The sequence below is a fragment of the Microcebus murinus genome, chromosome 27 (genome assembly GCF_040939455.1).
Source record: "Microcebus murinus isolate Inina chromosome 27, M.murinus_Inina_mat1.0, whole genome shotgun sequence".
In the NCBI taxonomy this organism is placed as follows: domain Eukaryota; kingdom Metazoa; phylum Chordata; class Mammalia; order Primates; family Cheirogaleidae; genus Microcebus; species Microcebus murinus.
Genome location: NC_134130.1, coordinates 8,750,590 through 8,772,916, shown reverse-complemented (window position 1 = coordinate 8,772,916; position 22,327 = coordinate 8,750,590). Strand labels below are relative to the sequence as shown.

General features: G+C 36.6%; 1 protein-coding gene across 2 annotated transcripts in view; it reads right to left on the bottom strand.

Moving 5' to 3' along the window:
* PRDM5 (PR/SET domain 5) overlaps positions 1 to 22,327 on the bottom strand; it is a 170,806-nt gene that overhangs the window by 50,940 nt on the left and 97,539 nt on the right. For both annotated transcript variants that reach the window (XM_012745854.2, XM_012745856.2), the window contains one exon: positions 21,209 to 21,302. In XM_012745854.2, the coding sequence (XP_012601308.1) occupies positions 21,209 to 21,302 (94 nt within the window). The remainder of the gene's footprint in view (positions 1 to 21,208; positions 21,303 to 22,327) is intronic.

Sequence of the window (22,327 nt, the reverse complement as noted above, 5' to 3'; positions counted from 1 at the left end):
ACTTCTATGATATTTCTAGAGTTCTTCTCCTTGGGGACAGTGACAAAAATGAAAATAATAGTGAGAGTAGTAATATCGGCAACAGTAGGAGTAGTACAGCAAGAACTATCACTGATTGATTTATTCTTAATCATTTAACCTTAAACCATGCACACACAAAGAAAAGGACTAGAAGAAAACATACCAAAATGCTAGTGCTAATGGTGGTTACTACTGGATCATAGAATTCCAGATAATTATTTTCTTCCTCGTAAAGTATGAAAAGCAAAAGAGCAATTTTTTAGATTTTCAAAGTAAGTTTATTTTAATGGTGGCTAATAAAGAATGCTAAAATGTTTCCCTCTTATTTATCTAATAACAAAAAAATCAATGAATTACATCAAGATGATGAATAAAGCCTCATAAAAATAGTAAAGTAGTTTACACTTCTGTAAAATTATTTCATAATTTTTCTAGCAAGCCTACAATAATTTAATATTCACAGCTATTCTCTGTGTATCACATAGCTTTATGTGGGGTTTTGCACTCCAAATATCCACAGAATAGCCAGCAAACAAAAATCAAAAACTTACAGTCATCAGGTAAATAACTATATGTTAATTAAGCCTAATATAATATGCCAAGTTACTATTTTCTTTCATAATAGCTAAAATTGATTACACAAAGGAAGAAATATAAAGAATACTAAGGAATTTTAAAGAATGGAGCATAACAGGTTCATTTCATATTTTACCTAGGGTCATCATATAAGAATTTTGTCTATAGACATGAAAAGGGTAAGTTCTTGCAAAAGCATAGCTTCTTCTCCTTTTTTGGAAACTGATTGTCCTGGGTTTGAATATTGCTCATCCTCCTTCTAGCTGTACCTGAGGGAAAGAGATTCAACTTCACTGAACCTTTGGAAAATGGGATAAATTATAGCTATCTTATAGGTATAGTGACCATTCATCCACATTTGTGTAAAGTAGTGTCAGTTTACGCCTCTTATCCCAGAATAATTATTAATAGCCAATTAAGTTTGTGTCGACTTGACTGGGTTAAGGGATGCCCAGATAGCTGGTAAAACATTATTTCTGGGTCTGTGAGGATGGTTCCAGAAGAGATTAGCATTTGAGTCAGTAGACTGGGTAAAGAAGGTCCACCCTCACCAATGTCAATGAGCATCACCCCATCCACTGAGAGCCCCAACGGAACAAAGAGGCAGAGAAATTATGGATTCTCTCTCTCTCTCTCTCTCTCTCTCTCTCTCTCTCTCTCTCTCTCTCTCTCTGTAGATTCTACCCCCCACACACCTTGATCTGGTATGATATCCATGCCCTTGGGCGTGGAAACTCCTGGTTCTCTGGCCTTAGGACTCTGAATCCCTCACCCCTTGTTCTCAGGTCTTCCATCTTGGACTGAGAATTACCTCGTTGGCTCTCCTGGTTCTCAGAACTTCAAACTCAGACCGAGCTACTCCTCTGGCTCTCCTGGGTCTCTTGCAGATGGCACATTGTGAGGCTGCTCGACCTTTCGCCTCGACCTTTATAATTGTGTGAGCCAAATTCCCAATCAATCTGCTCTCATACATCTCTCTACCTGCCCTGTCGGTTCTGTTTCTCTGGAGAACCCTGACTACAACAATATTACTCCCTTTCACTTTCACACGTGTCTCAATTGGGACAATAAAAACATATGGTGACTTGTTATGAGCTGAATTGTGCCCCACCTAGAAAATGGCCTTATTTGGACACTGGACTGTTGCAAATGTTACTGGAGTAGTTAGGGGCCCCTAATCAAATATGACTGATGTCCTTACAAAAAGATGGCCTTGTGGAGACAGGGACACACACAGAGCATGTCATATGAGACTTGATTATCCTGCCACAAGCCAAGGAACTACCAGGGATCAGGAGAGAGGCCCGAACTTATCCCTCCCTAGTGCCTTCGCAGGAAGCCTGGGCCTGCCGAGTCCTTGATCTCGGACTGCTGCCCTCTAGAACTGTGAGACAATGACTTTTTACTGTCGGAGCCACTCAGTTTGTAGCATCTGGTTACAGCAGCCCTGCCAAACTAACACACTCTCCTCGCAAGGTGGCAATTATTATCATCACTGATGCTGATCTAACTGCTGCCCATGAGTCCTATATAAACCGCCTGGAACAGAAATTGCTGACTGCACATGTGTGGAGTTCCTACCCCACTGCCTCCAACCTTGAGACCCAGTGGATACCGACCTGAAATATTTGGGAAACTTGGGTAAGTTCAATTCCACTCATGCATTCTACTATCCCAGAATATAATTCCAGTTTTCAAGTAAATCACCATGTAAATAGCTTTGCTTGAAAACTAGAGAGTGTGGTTTGCAAATCAGCCTAGACTCTACACATTAAATTGCTGCCCTCTCGGCTGGAGTTTGTTTAGGGAGATACTGGCTCTCTTCGACTCCAAGAACAAAGTTACCTGCTGTACACACATCTGAAACTGAAGGTTACCTGCGTGGTCAACATGTTAACAATGATTAAGGTCATTTTCATAATCTGCATATTAAAGACAAGTTGTTATTCTTTGGTTTTCTTCACATTATGCATATAATACTTTCCTTCATTGTTTCAAATTACTATGAGGAGTGTTTCTAGAAAATATTTTTGTCTACACATAAAATTATCTTGCTGCGAAAAGGAACTAACCTTCAATTTGAGTTAACTAGAATACAGATCTTTCTTTCTTACTTGAACACTGTCAGTACATAGGCTTTGATGTACAATATGATCCAAAGAACTACAATTTTTTAATATATCAGGCAGATTCAGACACTGTCTCTATTTGTTTAGGCTAATCATAGTATTCAGATTCTGACTAACAGAGACAAAAATCTCTGCTTCTCACAAGAACAGTTATCATGAGCCAGATCTTTCTGGCTAGTAGATTCAGGCATTTTTTTAGTTACCAATGCCCATCAAGAAAAAGTAGGGGGCAGGTCAGGAAATGTGTGTTGTGACTTAACCTAGATCTCAAGTAAATGCAAATACTGATATAATTTTAAGGTGTGCCTTGAGAACTATATATAGGTAAGCACCTTCAGCATTTAGAAGGAAAATATAATATTGGCAAATCTCACAAAGATTTAGCTACCAAAAGATTTAATGGGCAGGGCAGCATAAACAATATTGAAGTGTACATAACAGGAAAATATTTTTGAGTACAGGAAAACACATGAGTTCTTTGCATGTGTTTCTTTCTTTAAATTATGTTCTAACACTGAATAACATTAAAATCCACTGTGTTTTCCTTGAACACATCAAGAAACAAACAGAAATATGATGGTAATTATAAAAGGTTAATTTTAAGTTAATTTTAAAAGGGGCCACAAATTGAATGCTCCAAGAAGAAAATCTACTTATTCACTAAAATAGATTTTTTTTTTTTTTATCATATACCATCTTCTAATCATTGTCTTGGGCTTTGGGGATGCAGTTGTGAATAGAGCCACAAAATCAGTGGCTCTTCAATTTTCACTAGTGTAATGAGAAAGTCAAGAAAAAGTTAAAGAAAATACATATATAAGATAATTTTGGATATTGATAAATTATAAGAAACAAGGAAATAGGTTTAAGATAGATCCCTGGGCTGGGGAAGTGGACAGGTGAAGGACTTAGCTAAAGTTGTTAGGAAAAGCAAAAGAATTGACTGATGCCAATTTAACATTATTCAAGCTACATTTTACAACTCTTCATCTTTCAGTTGGAAGTATTTCAGCTTACTGGGCTTGAAGTAAGAGTCTCCAAATTCTCACTGCTGGCACACTTGAGATGGAAGTAGCTTAAAAGTATTTGAAATGTGTGTGGGGGATATTCAGAAAACAGCTCCCGAAAATTGGAGATGTCCATCCAAAGGGAGGTAGTGACAAATGAAAGGGAACATCTGGATGCCACATGCAGCCCCTTAGCGGAGACCAGCCTGGCCCCAAACAAGCTACCTTGAGCCTCTGACAAAGAAAATGCATTATGATGACAACTACCCACTGGCAAGTATGGCTAAAAGCAAGAGGAAAAATAATCAGATTCTAGTTTACCATAAGTCTTCAGGATTAAAATTTATTGACATTAGCATTGTTTTATGCAATATAATTTTAATTAAGGACATTAGAAAAACTCTAACCCTCACCAAAAGATTAATATACTAATATTAAAACAGCATCTTAAGAAAATTTGTAAGGGAGTTTAGGGCAGTGTGAATTTATTGGTAAAAGGATCCTAAAGCCTGAATCATTGAATGGCCATCTATTGCCAAGTAACCACCTCGATATGCAACGTCTGGACACAAATGCCTTCTGAAAATATGTGTTTATATAACATGAAATGAATAAAGAAAAATCTTACAACCCCTTTAATCTTGACATTCTTAGATCATGGATTTAATTTAAGAAGTGAACTTGACCACTCTAGCAGAAGATTCAGAAGTCGAATTTTCGTTCTTGCTACCAAACACACTGAATGAATAGATTTAGTAATAACGACCATGATCTATCTACCTTGAAGATTAAAAAGTGCACAAAACAGTTAAGATGACAAATTACATAATGTATATTCTACCACAATTTTTAAAAAGGTGTACATCCAATGTGCCCTATGCTTTAAATGATTTTATAAACAAGCAGCAAAACTTAATAAGTAATGTGTATATACGAGATTAGGATTAATATAAAAATAGGTCATTTACAAAAATCATTTTAATAATTTTAACTTTTATCAGTATTATTTCTGAAAACCTATGTAGATTTCAGAGTACTCTCATAATTCTTTGATAAGATGAAAAGATATACACATAGAGAAAATGTAGTTTAAAATGGAATAAAGTCGAACTCATTTATTTTCAATGAATCCATATTAAATAATGTTTAATTAATGATGTTTAAAGATTTGGGATTTTTTACTTATTTTATTTTTACTTTGAGTTATGTAACAAAAATAAAATTTGGATATGGCAACACTTTTAAATGAAAAAGGAAACCTCAAAAGTGTATGTTTAGTGAAAAAATATTCTGATATGGTTCCATGTGATTGAATTTTAAAATACATGTATTATAAAAGAATTCTTTAAAGAACTGTACATTTGTTTTCCCCAAACATCAGGGGACTGGCTTATTTTGCTTCTGTAAACTAAGAAAATTGTTACCAAACAGCAGTCCGAATCATTCTAAATGAAAATTAAACCAAAAAAAATATAATTGTGAAAGTACCACCTAATCACTTTTTCAATTCAACCATTCCAATCCCCTCAACGTACAGAGCATCTAATAAATCTTAAGTACACTACGGAGAGAAGTGAAATGCCCCACTGACAAATAAGAGTAGCTCAAGTTCATTCTTGGCACCTTTCTGTGAATTGAAATACTTTTCTTTCTCCTGTAGCAAAAACAGCCATGAAGCCTTCCCGACCTCACTGAACCCCACCTTGCTACTCTTGGAACACTCCCATTAACCAAAAACCGGGAAATCGCACTTGACCTAAAGAAGTTAAGTGCAAGAACACCATCTTTGAAAGAAAGGCAACAAAAAACTGAACTTGACATTTACACCTTGAATATTTACAGAAGTATTCTACTTCTAAAAGCTTAAACAGTTTACAATTGTACAGAGGTGGGCAATAAAATGTAAAAATCAAATAGGAGGAACTTTTACTTCTCAAAATACTCCTGCTACCTGAGTCAAAACAAATGGAGTCTTTTTAAACAAACAAACAAAAAATCCTTTTCCTTAAAGGATATATCCCTTTCCTTAAGACTCTTACAATTGCACTATCCTTCCCTCATTTCTGAAGAGATGCCAAATCAAATGAGGTGAGGAAAAAAGGGGGTGGGGGAAGGAGAGCCATTGCTTACTAACTTTCTAATCTGAAATGAGAAAGAGCCTGGCTGATTGATGGCAAAACCAAAACTTAATTTTACTGATGAAGCCAAAAAAAAAAAAAAATAGAATATAAGATGCAGAACAAAAACAGGACAAGAGTTAATGACAAATTTAAACTACAATTAGCTAGGAAGAGAAAGTAAAAGATCTCCTACCCAGGAGGCTCTGGCTTTGACCAACCAGGTGTATAAATGACATGTGATTTGTCTGAAAGGAGCAAGATGGCTTTATGAGGCCCTGCTGTGAGCGCCGGCAGAAGCAAGGGGACAAAGAGCAGAAAGATGGGAACAATTCAAACACCGGCAAAGTTTTCAAGGTTCTGACCAAGAAACAAAAATTCTTCCATGAGACTTCCACACTGCGATAAGGAACTATTAAAGATAAGGAAGGCATGTTCTTAATAACTGATGTGCTTTTGTTGTTAGGAAGTCAGACTTTGGTGGGAAAGTCATGAATTCTTTCACCCAGCAGTTTTCCATTTTTAGGAATTTCTACCACAAGTTTTATTTTACCTACTATTTATTAGTACAGTTGGTGAACAATAGTCTTGCAGTTACTAAGCTGTTAAACCTTAGGTGTCTGCATGCAGAGGAATTTCCTATAAATACTACCAGCAAGAAAGAATCAAAAGGATGTAACTTTGAGTAGTGAGAAACCCATAAAATTATTCTCCCATAAAATCAAAGATATAAAACCTTCTCTAGCCCAAAAGCACAGTGCAGGGTTGTAGAAAACATAGAAAATTGTTCTTGGAAGGGAAAACGGTAACAATGGTAGGAGAAACCACAAATTAGAAGAAATCAAATCTGCTTTAGTTTTACTAAACAAAAGAAAAATGTTGGCAATCCAAACTTCATAGAGGTATGCTATTAAAAATATTAGCTAATAATTTACCAATAGCCAAAGCTATTGAAACACAGTTGATGAAAACTGTTCTGTGGGCTGTTTCCATTTTTGAGGATTCTGGTATATAATAAAAAAAAACAAAAGAAAGAAAAGATATGATAAAAATTCAAGTTGAGCTGGGCATGGTGGCTCACACCTATAATCCTAGCACTTTAGGAGGCTGGGGCAGGAGGACTGCTTGAGCCCAGGAGTTTGAGGTTGCTGTGAGCTCTGATGACGCCACTGCTCTCTAGCTGGAGCAAAAGAGCAACACATTGTCTCAAAAAAAAATTAATAAAAAAAATACAATTTATACAAAGAATGGTATATTTTACATGACCCATCTTTACTAGAGTCTGTGGCTATATTATTAATTCACTTGGTAATTGTTCATAACACGGTATTTCTAGACAAACATCACTCACTCCCTCCCTCTTCACTCCGTGCTCCTTAATCCAAGTGATGACAAACCTTGACAAAAGTTAAGGCCTTTGATTTTTGACAAAAGAAAATATAGCCATACTAATAAGGAAAGCTAAAATGAATGTTTTGCTCTTAAGTTGCTATATATGCTTGTCACTAACCCAAAATCAACTAGATCAACTGGGTAGGAGCTGAGTACAAGAAAAAAAAAAAAAAGAGGAAAAACAGTACATTCCATTTATGTTGTTGGTGATCAGAAATTATTAGAAATGTCAAAACAACACTGAAATAACTGAAACCATACAGTTCAAGACTTTACCTATGAATAAGAAAATTCCAATCAGACATTTCTTGGGGAAGACATAAACTTTCTAAGTGTGATGCTTAGGAAATCATTTATTTCTATGCAGCTTCCACATTCAACAATTTTGTTAACTATTAGATTATCTGCAGGTAAAAGAACATTTGATTTGGCCTAATGTTAGCAATGAACCACTTAGAAAATAAATATCGCAAAACAATTTCCCCCTCAACATAGACTGGGGGTCACCTAATTCTTATAAAAATTTGAAAAACATGTTTAAATTTTCATGTCTTTATGATTAACTTGTTAATGTTTCTTAATAATCATTATTGTCCTATAATTACTTATAATTATTTGTAGCTACTGTTTTTACAATGTTGAACAAATATTCTAAAAAGAGTGAACTAATTCCTTTAGAAAAAGTATTAGAGAATAATGAAAAAGTGGCTAAAATTCAATTATAATCAAATTGTAATATATTGATTCTTTATTTCTAAGCTGATCACAGGTATTTATCCAAAACATGAAATATTTACTAAGAGAGTGATTTATTACTGCATTCAAATATAAACGTGCAAGCAAGCCTAGACCAACACAGCCGGAATCTATTAACACAGAAAGTTGGTTGGAACTGTAGGCGAGTAATTAACCTTCTGGCCCAGAGCTTTAAAAAACCAAAAGCAGTTCCTAGAATTTCTTTCCTAATTTATGAACAACTGAAGGAATTCATGTCCTAATCCACGGATTCCCTTTCTGAATGAACCCTAGCTCTCACTGACCCTAAGAAGCTATAAATGTGCCCTACCGTTTCAGCCAACCCACAGAGTGCCATCTCTGTCACTCTAGCATAGGAAACCAGATGATGCGTCACAGAGCTGCATGCCAGGCACAGTCCCAAACATCTCCCTTCAATGACAATGACAGCGACACACTGCACATGCACCTTCACTCACCTCACACCAGCCCTGTTCGACAGCAAACCCTCATCTATATTCTACAGACGATCTACACGCTGCTGCTAACTTTTATGGGAAGATAAGCATGATGACACTGAGAACAGAGGGTCAACCCGTCTGTCAAGGGAGTGTGTATACTTATGATTAAACGCAGGCAGAAACACAAAAGCAAAACACAGCAGCAATGGCCCACAGTAGCGCATGCCCACGCTGTGCACAGCAGAATGCAAAGCTTTTACAATATATTTTCATTTGTTCCTTAAAACAACACTATGTAGCTGGAATTATTATTATCTCTCATTTTCAGATGAAGAAACTAAGTTCTGAAGAAAATAGCAACTCATTGTCTACGGCCATACCACCCTGAACACGCCCGATCTCGTCTGATCTCGGAAGCTAAGCAGGGTCGGGCCTGGTCAGTACTTGGATGGGAAAACAGCAACTCATTAAAGCTCACTCAGGGAGGAAATAAATAAAATGGAGCCTGAAACCTGTAACTGGACTCCAGGATTTATAGTCTGGATATGAACCAGTATTAAATAATACGGTAGCTAGCAACCAGTACTTAATAATACAGTAACTATTGATCGGTATTAAATAATATGACAATTAATGGTGGTATTAAATAATATGGTAACTAATGACCAGTATTAAATAATACAGTAACTAATAACCAGTATTAAATAATACAGTAACTAATAACCAGTACTAAATAATAAATAGCTGATTTTGCAGTGGGAAAGTTCCTCCATATCTGGAGTTAACTTTTCACTTAGACCATAGGTAACAAACTACAGACCCCTACGTTTCCAAGTCAAGATTATTATCTTCAATTATTATCTTCAATTATCTTCAATCAACAAGACAATACTGTCAAATATTATGAAAGGAACGCATGTAATTCTATGGCAAGTTCAAGGGTAAAAGTAAAGGTTAGCGGGTAATGTTACAGAATCAGAAATAAAAGTATCAGCCATGTGATACATTGGAAAAAGATCCAGCTTTGGTTTAGTTCTGCATGAACCACCTACAAGTTGTATGACCTTAGGCAAATTCTTACATTTTGCGGGGCATTCATTCAAATAAGAGGCTTGAACTAGATAATTTCGGAAATTGCTTTCTATTCTGAAAGTCAAGAATATGATTTTTTAAAATCTACAAAAGCAGGTGCCTTATGCACACTTACCACCTCCCTATTCTCATCACCAAATTACGCAGAATGGAATGGACTTCAGAAGGCAGATATAAGGGTCATGGAAAATAACATCTTCAAAGTTAACGGAAAGATGGGCTTTGTCAGGGTTCACGCTAGCGCCGCACAACAGTGGCGACAGGGAAGGACAGAGGGAGGCGCGGAGAAAGCAATAGACGCAGCAAGGGGGTACCTGCTTGGTTACTAAGGTGGGAAAGGATAAAATAAATCATGGCATGGAGGAATTGGAGGGTTTTTTTTTTTTAAATGTAAATACTATAAACAAAAAATAAAAACAAAGATATAAATGATAAAACTCTTCCCAGAACTTTAAAAGGGAAGTAATCATCCAATAATCAATTTAGCGCTGTCTTATAGAATGATCATTAGTCATGAGCCAATTAAAAAAATACCTGTTCTAAGAAAATTAAAGTGTATGAAGGAAACTGCCTTTAATGCTATACAAAACAACACTGTCATTGTACTAGACAGGAAATGATGAAAGATACCAATTAGCAAATTGGAAGGAAGAAACATAAACTAGAATCTTATTTCCTCTTTGTAAAACTGAGTGTTATTCGGTGTCATAAAAAAAGAACAAACTTCCTTAATTATTGATAGACAGCTTGGATATTATTAAAAAATAAAATTTATCCTTTCAACACACTAGGTAAAAGATTGAAAGACTATTAAATACATAAAACTCTCATCACATTTCAGTTATATTCAAAGGTCCAACTTCCATTTGATAATCATTTCCTAGGGGGAATAAAAAGGAATGTGGTAAAACTAAACTTAATCATCATTTTCTCTGTATGTTACCAAAAAAAAAAAGGCAATGCACCATTTGGCTCTAAAGCATAAAGCTCCCATAGTACTGGAATTATACAGTACTTTTATTTCTCATTTTTTATACTGGGGAATTTATAGAATTTCCATAATTCTTATAGTGATTATTATAGCTGTGTCGCAAAAACAGGATAACATAAAAATAAAACAGAATTTGAAGTCAAAAAGTTTGTGTCTTATTACCTAGATACTGAAAAGGTCATTTGCGTCTCTGAATCTGAGTTTCCTCATCTAGGAAATGAGAATAGTCTTCGGAATTACACCATTGTCAGTAATTATTCCAGCTCTGACAACAGAGACTCACTCTCGTCAAACAGAATGGATGGGGCCTTTGGCAGGACCAATGTCCTCTACCTTCTTTCTATTTTCTAATGAGCAATTTTAAAAACTAGGCCACTCCAAGCTGAAATCAGTCACAGTGAGTTTGGTAGTGGTTGGCCAGTACTACTCCTTATTTCCTTAGTTAAGCACTGTAACATTATGGGCACTGGTGACCCAGATCTCAAACCATGTTACTAACGATTATTTGTTACACAGTTTCCCAACAATTACAAGGTGAAGCGACAGGATGAAGAATGGAAAGGAAAGCAAATGTGGGTGGGCCCAGCTCACAGATTGGGAAGTTCAGCATTTTCTTCTTGAACGTTAGCATTTCCCAAAGAGAATTCCACAGATTTTTGTGGGTATTAAATGAAAAACGGATTTTATGGTCAATTAAATTTGGATTTGAATCTGGGACTTCTCACTCTGAAGCCAGCAGCCTTTTCACTATCTCACAGGTACTGCAACCAATTAGTAGGCTCTTTTATTTATTCAACAGCACTCATAATTTCTTACTCTACGCCAGGTAGTGCACTGAATGGGAAAATAGTAAGGTATCAGCTATGGGCGCAGCCCCAAGGGAGCCAAGATCCAAGAGGTCACTGGAGGTGACCGTGGGCACAGGTGATGGGACGGGTGCCGGGCTACAGGAAGCACAGGAGCATGGAGTGCGCCAGTCGATCGGGGCAGGGGTCTGAGGCAGGTCAGGAAACACGCCATGGAGAAAGCAATAGCTGGAGCCTGGAGGAAAGTGAAAGATGCCTGGTAAGCGAGGCTGGAATGTAAACAGTGAGAGAGGCTGGTAGCCGCTGAGTCTCATGAGAAAGGCAGGGGCAGGCACTGTGCCCAAGGCACAGAGGAGCCACTGAAAGCTTGTAAGTGGGATAACAGAATGACTGGGTGAGCCTTATCAATTCTTTACACCGTCTTTTACAAAGATTGCACAGACTTTCCAAAGCATTTCAAAGAAAATGTCTGCAAAATCCATGAGGATAGCAAATTCCACGAAATTCCTTTTTCAAGGAGATGAACCTAGCATGCTTAAGAAGGATTAGGCATGAAGGAATGACATTTGGCTTCTTCAAAGGATGCTGAGCTTTCTCCAAGCAGTACAACCGTAGGAAAACAAAACCACAAAAAGTCGTCTATATGTAAGGATTGTAAGTCTTCCTGTGGAAACACTTAGGCTCCAGGGCAGATGATGTGAACAAGACCTAAGCTATGAAGCTGGATGTTTGAGCGAGAGTTCTCAGCTACTCTTAGGTGGCATCTATTGCCACTCAGTTGTTTTCATTGAAATAAAACACCCCCACTAATTTTTCATTATGGAAGTTTCAAACATGATGAAATACTGAAAGAATAGTACAATGAACACTATATATACTCGCTTTGGTTTAATACTTGTTAACATTTCACCATAGTTGCCTTCTCATTCTCATTTCTCTATTCCAATATATATTTTTTATATGCACTTCTTTTTCCTGGCCCACTTGAGAATAAGATTCAGAGACATTTCACACCAAAACACCATAGTATAGATCTTCTGGTAATAACAGTTACCTGCATAATCATGATATAAGGTTAATATACTTTAAATATTTTATTATGTAAAAAAGTTATTGTAAAAATTAGAAAACAGAAAATCATGAGGAAAATTTAAACTATCCATATTTATAACACAAAGAAATGGCCACAGTTAATAATCTCAGACTTTAATAAACAAAAGTTTTATTCTTATAAAAATATATCACTCCACTTTTATAATTTATCTGTCTCGTCTCTTTTCATGATAATTAATATATAGTTATAATATCATTTTTATTATTTACATAATATTCCAATTTATAGATATGCCATAATTTATTTATCCAGCCCCTTCAATATTAGATATATATAGACTCTTTTCCAATATTTTGCTATTCTAAACAGTTCTTCTAGGAACAGGACAATATTCTTTTTATAAAACAAACTTTATGCCCATAACCTCTTTTGGACTTATAAATCAAACATACTTTGTATTTATGCTTAATAAAGAAGGTAGTAAAATTTTAAAAGCCTAGGACAAGTTTTGATGTGACAAAGCAAACTAAATTTATAAAAGGTATTTTGGAAGTCACTACAATTTAATTTCAAAAAAGAAATTAGCAGTACATACATAGTTCAGAATTTTAAATACCACCAGAAAAGATTTTTTCAACTGAGTTCCCCTTTAAACATTTATTAAAAGGAAGACTTAGTCAAGAACATAGCCATCTAAAATGTATTTTCCCCAAATAAATACATTTTAAAAATCCCATAATTATAATTATGACAAACATCATGATATTAAATTAATTCCTTATTAACCGTCAACCAAGAATATGTTTATAAAATTTGGTTAAGAACATTTCACATGTTCAACAATTTAAGATCTTAATAAAGTTGGAAGAAAAGGAAAAGGTATTAAACATGAAAATCCTCAGTATAACGTCCTACAGGAAAGAAAACCTAAGAAGAAAAAAAGAAAATAATAATGTAAGAAGTTACATCAGTCAGTCAGTAAAGGCTTGCTACTCAATGTTAATAAACACAATTCACTTAACACTAGAAAGGTAGTCTTAACAAGGGGCGATATTAAAGAAGAATTTTAGAGATTATACTTATGACAATGAACTGACCATCTATTACGAACTAGCACTAAGTATTTCACAGACACGATTTCATTTATTCTCCACAAAGAATGTCTGAGGTAAAATGGGACGTAGAAAGGTTAAGCAGTCTATGGCCAGGCCTGGTTAGTAGTTGGATGGGAGAGGTTAAGCAATTTGCTCAAAAGTGCACAGCTAGTAAGTGGGAGCCAGGATTTGAACTCAAGTCCCTTGTCTCCAAAGCCCCTTCTCTTTCCACTACGCAAGGGCGACTCCCACAGCAGAAGAGTGAGAGCAGGAAACACACCAAGCCCTGTTTCTACCAAGCAGGGCAACTCTCTGGTGGGGAAAGTTACTCAATCTCATTATAACTCAGAGTCTCCTAAACCCCAACTAAATAGTTTCAAATATCAGTAAATATCTTGCCGATAGGATAATCTTTCAGGAAAGTTCTATCTTTTGCTATCTGCAGGCAAGTTTTAGAGTTAAGTTCTGTAGCGTACCTACAGATATGCCCACATCTGGAAACCCTTTATGTTCTTCTGTTTACTATTATAAACATAGCATTATGAGACCAACAGCAAACAACTCCTATACAAAAGCAGCATCAGAGCTGGCTCATCAAACCCACTCATCAGATGGCTTTTTAAAATCCTGATTCTAGCCAAGGCAATGACAATGGACACCATCATAGAGCAGCAACAGCAGAAGCAGCAGCGGTGGCAAAAGCTTGAGATTTTATTATCAAGAAAGCCAGGGCAACACTTGAACACGATACCATTCTGATCAATCAGATAAGAGAATCTGTCAGCTGGGTCCTTATGTGCACAGGCCGACGCTTTCTTCCTTATACACATATAACTGTTTTTATCCCAGGTATTTATCATTGGCTAAAGGTCCATCAAGAGTGTTAGTTCCCAAAACACGGCCAATATACTCCCGGAGATTCACAAGACTCTTTCACAAGGTCTGCAAGGTCAACACTACTTTTATAATAATATTATTATACTATTTGCCCTTTTTACTATGTTGACATTTACCCTAATGGTACAAAAGTAATGGTGGTAAAACTGCTGGTACCTTGGTATGTATCAAGGCAGTGGTCAAACTAATAAATCGGATAGCCACATGCGGAAGACTGAAACAGGACCCGCAACTCTCACCTCTCACAAAAATCAACTCACAGTGTAGAACATAACAGACTTAAACCTAAGGCATAAGCCTATAAGAATTCCAGAGGAAAATGTTGGAAAAACTCATATATACATTGGCTTAAGGAAAGAATTTGTGAAGAAGACCCCCAAAGGCAATCACAGCCACAACAAAAATAAATAAATGGGACCTGATCAAGTTAAAAAGCTTCTGCACAGACAAGGAAACTATCAAGAGAGCAAATAGACAACCCACAGAATGGGAGAAAACATTTGCATGCTACATACCTGATAAAGGGCTGCTAACTAGAATCTAAGGAGAACTCAGGAAAATCAGCAAGGAAAAATCAAACAACCCTATCAAAAAGTGGGCAAAGGACATGAACAGAAAATTTTCAAAGGAAGATAGACTAATGGCCAACAAACATGAAAAAATGCTCAACATCTCTAATCATCATGGAAATGCAAATCAAAACCACAATGAGATATCATTTAACTCAAGTGAGAATGGTCTTCATCAAAAAGTCCCAAAACAATAAATGTTGGCATGGATGAAGAGAGATAGGAACACTCATCCACTGCTGGTGGGACTGCAAAGTAATATGGAGATACCTCAAAGAGCTACAAGTAGAACTACCATTTGATCCAGCAATGCCATTACTGGACATCTCCCAAAGGAAAAAAAGACATTCTATAAAAAAGACATCTGCACTAGAATGCTCATAGCAGCACATTCACAACTGCAAAGATGTGGAAACAACCCAAGCTTCCATCAATACATGAGTGGATTAATGAAATGTGGTTTATGTATACCATGGAGTTCTACTCAGCCACGAAAAGCAATGGTGATCTAGCACCTCTTGTATTATCCTGGATGGAACTAGAGCCATTCTACTAAGTGAGGTATCACAAGAATGGAAAAACAAACACCACATGTACTCACCAGCAAATTGGTATTAACCGATGAACACTTACATGCACATATAGTAGTAACATTCATCGGGTGTCAGGCAGGTGGGAGGGGAGGGGGGATGTGTATACACACACCTAATGAGTGTGGTGTGCACTGTCTGGGGGATGGACAAACTTGTAGCTTTGACTCGGATGGGGCAAAGGCAATATATGGAACCTAAACATTTGTACCCCTGTAATACGCTGAAATTAAAAAAATAATCCTAATACAAGTCACTGCCACACACTCTCAGTAGAAATAAATGCCAGTTTCACTTGAAAACAGCCTTGATGTTCATCAATTTTAATAAAATTAATAACTTCTAATAAACCCTAACTCTTGTGTACCGTATTTTTAATACTCATAAATTAACCTGAAAGCACTTATAATACATGCTGATGTATGAAAGTTGTCTCAAGTAAAACACTTGTGTGATTGAGCTGTACGCTGAACTGGAAGCTTTTTTCATGGAACACCATTTTTATATGAAAAAATGCTTGACAGACATATTAGGGTTATTAAAAATGTGGTGCACATATGTTTTTTGAAAATAAAAAAGTGAGCCTGTCATTTTAAAAAGAAAGAAAGAAATGATAGTATTTCTTACCAAATACAAAAGTTAGAGCAGTCAAGCAATATTTAGAATTTTGGAAGACTTATATCAGCTACCAAGTATTTAGAGGTTTCTGAAAACTTAGGCTGTCTATCAAGGTCAGCAATGATATTAACATATCAGCCTATAAGTAAAATAAAATGTACTTCCTATGAGTCAAATAAAATGTGGATGATATGCATAATTTAGTAAGCCAATATTTTCTAAATTACCTGTGCATCAAGTTACAGAATCATGCATGAGTAAAAAATCATCCAAAGTGCAACACGGAACAATTGATTTTAACGTAACATAAAAGAAAAAGTTCACTGAGATAATTTTAGGTCATGCAACAGTAAGTCTTTATAAAAAAAAACTACCACTTTTTTAGTTTTAGTGCAATAACTAATAATATCTAAAATTATTTGACAAAGACTACTAAAATACTCATCCCTTCTAACTACATATCTGTGCAAGGCCATATTGTCTTCAAATTCTACAATCAAAAGAACATACTGCAGCAGGATGAAGAAACAGACATGAGAATCCAGCGGTCTCCTCTCAAACCAGACAATGATTTTCAGAAATATAAAATAACGTCTCCTTCCCCACTAAATGATTCCTGGTTTGGAGAGTGCAGTTATTTGTTATAAAAGTATGTTATGTTAACATGTAATGGGATTAATATTGGTATTTTTAACAAACTAGCAAATATTTTAATATTCTCTAATATGGTAAACAGCCTTAATTTTTAATATGGGAAGCAGCTATAGGATAACCCATGTAAACAAAAGCTTTCCAGAGTCCTCAGTTAATCTTAAGAGTGGTGTGGAGTGATGAGGCCACCAATGAGCCCACCGATCCTGAGGGCCCTGCTCCACAGAGGCTGCATCAGCTGTCCTCTCCTGACTGTCCCCACCCCACCTTCCCTCATGGTTCTCACCACTTCATTGCGTCCTCCCTAAATAATATATAACTAAACGCTGCCTACAGAATAGGGCATGACCCTTATCTATGTCATGCTACAACACAACCATTAACTTGCTGAGCCTAGCATTGAGAAAGGGACTAATAAAACCACATGACTCCATAAGGAAAAATAATACAAGGAGAGAGACAAATGAATTTACAGAACTCCAAATGTTATGAGCACTGCTGTCATAGTAGCGAAATCACTCCGTAAGTCCAAGTGATCGTGGAGCCAGGTTGTAGCTTGGGAGGGTAAACGTATGTACAGCATTTGGGGGATAGGATGAAGCAAATAAAAGAGAAGCAAAAGCATCGTTTGTTCATGCAGGAAAAGAAATCTGCTCCAGGACCATTATGGAAACCCAGATGCCAGCCACCAGCCAGGTCTCTGCAGGCAGCCACACGCTGCAGCCATGCTGCCAGGCAGTTGTCACCAAGAATATAGGCTTGACATCACAATAACCCAAAGAAGAATTGTAAAATGAGAAAGTAAAACCAGTCTGATTTTAAACAGAAAAATCTAGTTATAACTAAATAACTAGATGAACAATTGATTATACAATTATTTGTATGGACATAAATACATAAACTATCTCTTTCTTTTTCTCTCTTCCCTTCTTTAAATATTGTACACACACACACACACATATATGTGTGTATATATATATATATATAAAATCCCCATGTATCTATCTATGTACCTAACTGTATGTGCTGGTTCACTGTGCCTCAGTACTGCTGTCTGAATTTAGATGGACAGTTCTCTTGATCAGAAAGCCACATTTAATAGGACAAAATCTGTACCAAGATTTGGCCCAGATTCATGCATACTATACATAATGAAATCATGCATAAAATTATTTTGATTTTTGAAAATTCTTTAAATTACATACAATATAGAACATGGCACAAGACAACAACAAAAGCATGACATATTATATATTTTCAACAGAATTCTTGAAGCTCAAAAGAATCCTCTTATTGCAACTTCATAGAAGACAGTAATAGTTAAAATTTTAGGAGCTATTACTAGTTTAAGTACTTTATTCTTCTCCACTGCCCATCCTTATTATGAGTAAAATGAAATGCAGGCACACAGAATTCTCAAGGATGGAATTATTTGGAATAATCAAGTGCTTGACTTGATTGGTTTCATGTGCTCTGTGTGGAACCTATGTTTCAATGCATTCTGAACAATGTAAGTCCCTGGCTTTTGAAAACACACTACACCAAACATAATACAATTATAACATGTCTTGGGGCATTATTATAAACTTATCATCTGATAAGCAGATATAATACACTTTCCCCGTTCCCTAATTGCCCTCCACTCATCACAAATTATATGCACGAGCACGCAGAGACAGACACGAAATCTGCGAGTGTTGCACAAAGACATCTTGCAAGAATTACTGATGCAGAGTGGAAAGCTGTTGACTTCACTCCTGCCCTTACCTCAACCCAACTCCACACAGCCCCAAATGCACCTAAGAGAGGGCTGCCCAGTGACATCAGAGAATACACCACTAGATTGTAGGGGCTGGCTCCAAACTTCAGAACTCTCTGTGTCTTCTTCACCCATCACTTGCTGCCGCTGCACCATCAGCGATGGTGCTACTTCTAGCACACCTGCCCTCAGCGTGGCTCTCTCTGCTGCTCAGGCCCTAGCGCTCCTTTCTACTTTTCTTTTTGCTACTCTCTGCTTCTGCCACACTTTGTCCCGAAAGCCTCACTTTCTCCAGATGACATCTAATTAAGAAGACCTTCCTTTCCTTCTTTAGAGCACCCATGACTCCACAGCCAACTCTTCTGGGTTACATGTTTCATTGGAAAATATTTAAGTGGCTATTCTAAGATAACAAGTACCAAGTTGACTGTATGTCTTTTAGCTTTAGCCAGAAAATTTCCAAAATTAGAATTTATGTTCCACTGTTGTCCTTCCTCCACCTATGTCTAATATTCACAGCATTGCTCCTTTGGTCTGCTTAAACCATTTCTTCATTCACAACATAGTTATCGTGCTAGACACTGTGCCCAGTGCCTAGGGTACAATGGCAAAGCAAGCCTAACACCGGCTCTTGAATAGGAAGCCTCACCTATACAATCCGATTACATAGTTTACCATATAAATAGAGTCCAGCTACTAAAAAAGTTTTCAGACTAATGTAAAAGCATCTGGTTATCAAAATTAACAGTATTCTTTCAAGTCTTTTTAAAGTACTCATCTACATGATAGATAAAATCCAGAAAAGGTTCTTTCAAAAATGTTTCGTTGCTCATTTACCCCTCACTGGGCACAGCCCTTTTTCACTGGAGAAACTGCACAGAAACTGGTAAGAAAAGAAAGAGGCCTTTTAAGGAAGAAATCCATGACATAAAAAAATATTACAGTCACACCAACCTTGTATCCAGTAAAATCTTATAGCTTACAAGCAACAGTGTAAGGACTTTTTCAATTTAAAAACGTCACATTTGACAGAATAAAAAGCGAAACTGTTATTCCCTATTCCATCCATCAAAATCATATTAAAATCAAAATTCAAAAAACCATATTAAAATCAAACAAAACACAGTTACATCACAATCAAATATTTAAAACCTTATGTTTACTATTAGATGTTTTACTTAATTTGGGGGAAGGGAAATATCCGGCTATTAAGTATGAAATGTTGGATTTCCTTAAATATTAAGTTTGACAGTTGATATCTCTGACATTTCACTTTGACACTTCTTGTTTTATTTTTATTGTGAAGGTACATCCTCAGTCTTTGACATGCACATTTTGGCTTGTAATTATTTTTCAACTTTTTTAGAGCAATTTTTGTGAAACCATAGATAAAAGTTCAAATATGAGTGCCATCATGGAACCAATGCAGTGTAGACAGCTCAAAATATCAACAAAGTGTTTGGGAAGGATATGGCTAATGAACACATGGTACGTCTATGGTTTGAGAAGGTCCATTCTAGTGATTTTAATCTTGACAATGAACCATGAGGGTGACCTGAGACCAAGGTGGATAACAATGAGCTGAAAGCTGTAGTGGAAGTGAATCTATCTCTCAACCTACACAAGAATTAGCAGCAAGGTTTGATATTACTATTTCAACAATATTGGACCATTTGAAACAAATGGGCAAGGTAAAGAAGCTGGATAGATGGGTACCGCATGAATTAAATGAGCGTCAAAACAGAAATTGTCTGAAAGCTTGCCTTTCTTTGTCTTTCTCATGACATAAAGGTGAACCATTTACATATTGTATTGTTACATGTGATGAAAAATGGATTCTTTTTGACAATCACAATCAGCACAATAGTTGGATAAAGATGAAGTGCCAAAACACTGTCCAAAACTGAACATCCACCAAGGGAAAAAAAACTAATGGTGTCTATTTGGTGGTCCAGCACTGGTATTATCTGCTACAGCTTCTTGAAACCTGGTCAATCAATTGCAGTGATGTCTACTGCAACCAACTGGATGAAATGATGAGGATGCTTGTGATTCAGCACCTGAGATCGGTCAACAGAGACAGGCCAATCCTCTTGCAAGACACGCTCAACCACAGGTTGTACAACCAATGCCCTCAAACTACTGAAGTTGGACTTGGAAATTCTCTGTTATCCGCCATATTCACCAGCCCTTGCACCAACTGACTACGCTTCTTCCAGGCTTTGGACCCCTTCTTGCAAGGAAAAATATTCAATTCTCAAGAAGCCGGGGAAAATGCCTTTTGCGTTTTGATCACCACTCACTCTCCAGGCTTCTCTGCTGGCATAAACGAGCTACCGTTAAGATGGCAAAACTGTGTGGATAGTTTAGGCGCATCCTTCGATTCGTTGCACTGCGTCTTGTTTGAGGTATTAATATAATAAACTACACTTTTGATTTGAAATCAGACATTTCATATTTAATGACCTAATACACTTATTCAAAATTCTTCTAGGGTAAGAAACTGGGTTTTATAATACTTTGAAGGAGGGAAAATAGGAAGGACTCGTTCTTAATCTGGGAGATATTTTGTACTATTATAATGTTTCCTGTCTTGGAAGCACATGGCTTTTCTGAGTTTGTTTTCATCACCAGTCACCGTCTTCATACCTGTGTGGCTTCGGATGTGAACCCTCAGCGTGCCACTGCTAGCAAATTTCTGGCCACAATATGGGCAGACTTTCTCCTTTTCTCCTGTATGAGTCTAAATGGAAAGGAATACAAAGAATTAGGTAAAGATGATTAAGTGCCTCTGACAATAGCAAATCCTTCTGTTCCAGGATTATGTTTCATTAAAATGATTTAATATCACAGTGAGATTTTAAACAATTTATGATGGATATTCCCACTGACTCAAAAAAAAAAAAAAGGACCCTTAGAATCATGCATTAGTGTTAATGTGAAAATAATTCTGTAGTTTACTTTTTAAGCCTTATGGAGGCCCATCTACAAGTGATTAAGTTATACTAAACCCAGTATATGCTGGCAAAACCACACACTCCAAACGGGGCCACAGCTGCCCTTGACTGCCGCCAAGAAACACTTCCTTCGAAGCATTTTTCACATTCTTTGTGTGTATTTAATTCTTGAGGACAGAATTAATCTCAATAAAGTCATCTGTTACTTTCATTATGCTGTCTGGCTTTACTGCAGAGTAAAAGGGAATATAAATCTGATTTGACCTTTAAAATCAGCAGGTGTTCATGGAGCAGTCAACGTGAAAGAGCTTCTCTGCCCTCAACATACCTTTAATCTAGGCAGAAAACAATCACACGGGAGGAAAGGTGAGCGAGTAGCGTCAAAAGCAAGTTTCAATACATGCTGGGGAGTTCAAAGAAAAAGGAGTGGCCCTTCCCCAAAAGAGCAGGCAGGTGGACCATTTTAAAACGGCCTCACAATCTCATTAAGAGAACAGTTTTTCTCCCAACATCAAAACAGAACATTCCAATAAATTACGGGGGTTGAGCAAATTCTCAAGCTCCTGTGTTTCTCAAACTTAGGAGAAGGAGAAAAAAGGGGAGCAAGAGGCAATTCCTTCAGGTATCTGAACATCCTCCACAAGACTGCTTTTAGAATTTTTTTTCAATGATAATCTAAACTTTTATAAAAGCATATAGTGCATCATCTGGATTACAATCACAAAACAGCTCCCAGGACCTGTGTCTGCATCTGTTCTTATGCAAATTACTGGCAAGTATTATGATTTGAATCACCATGGACAAATGAAAG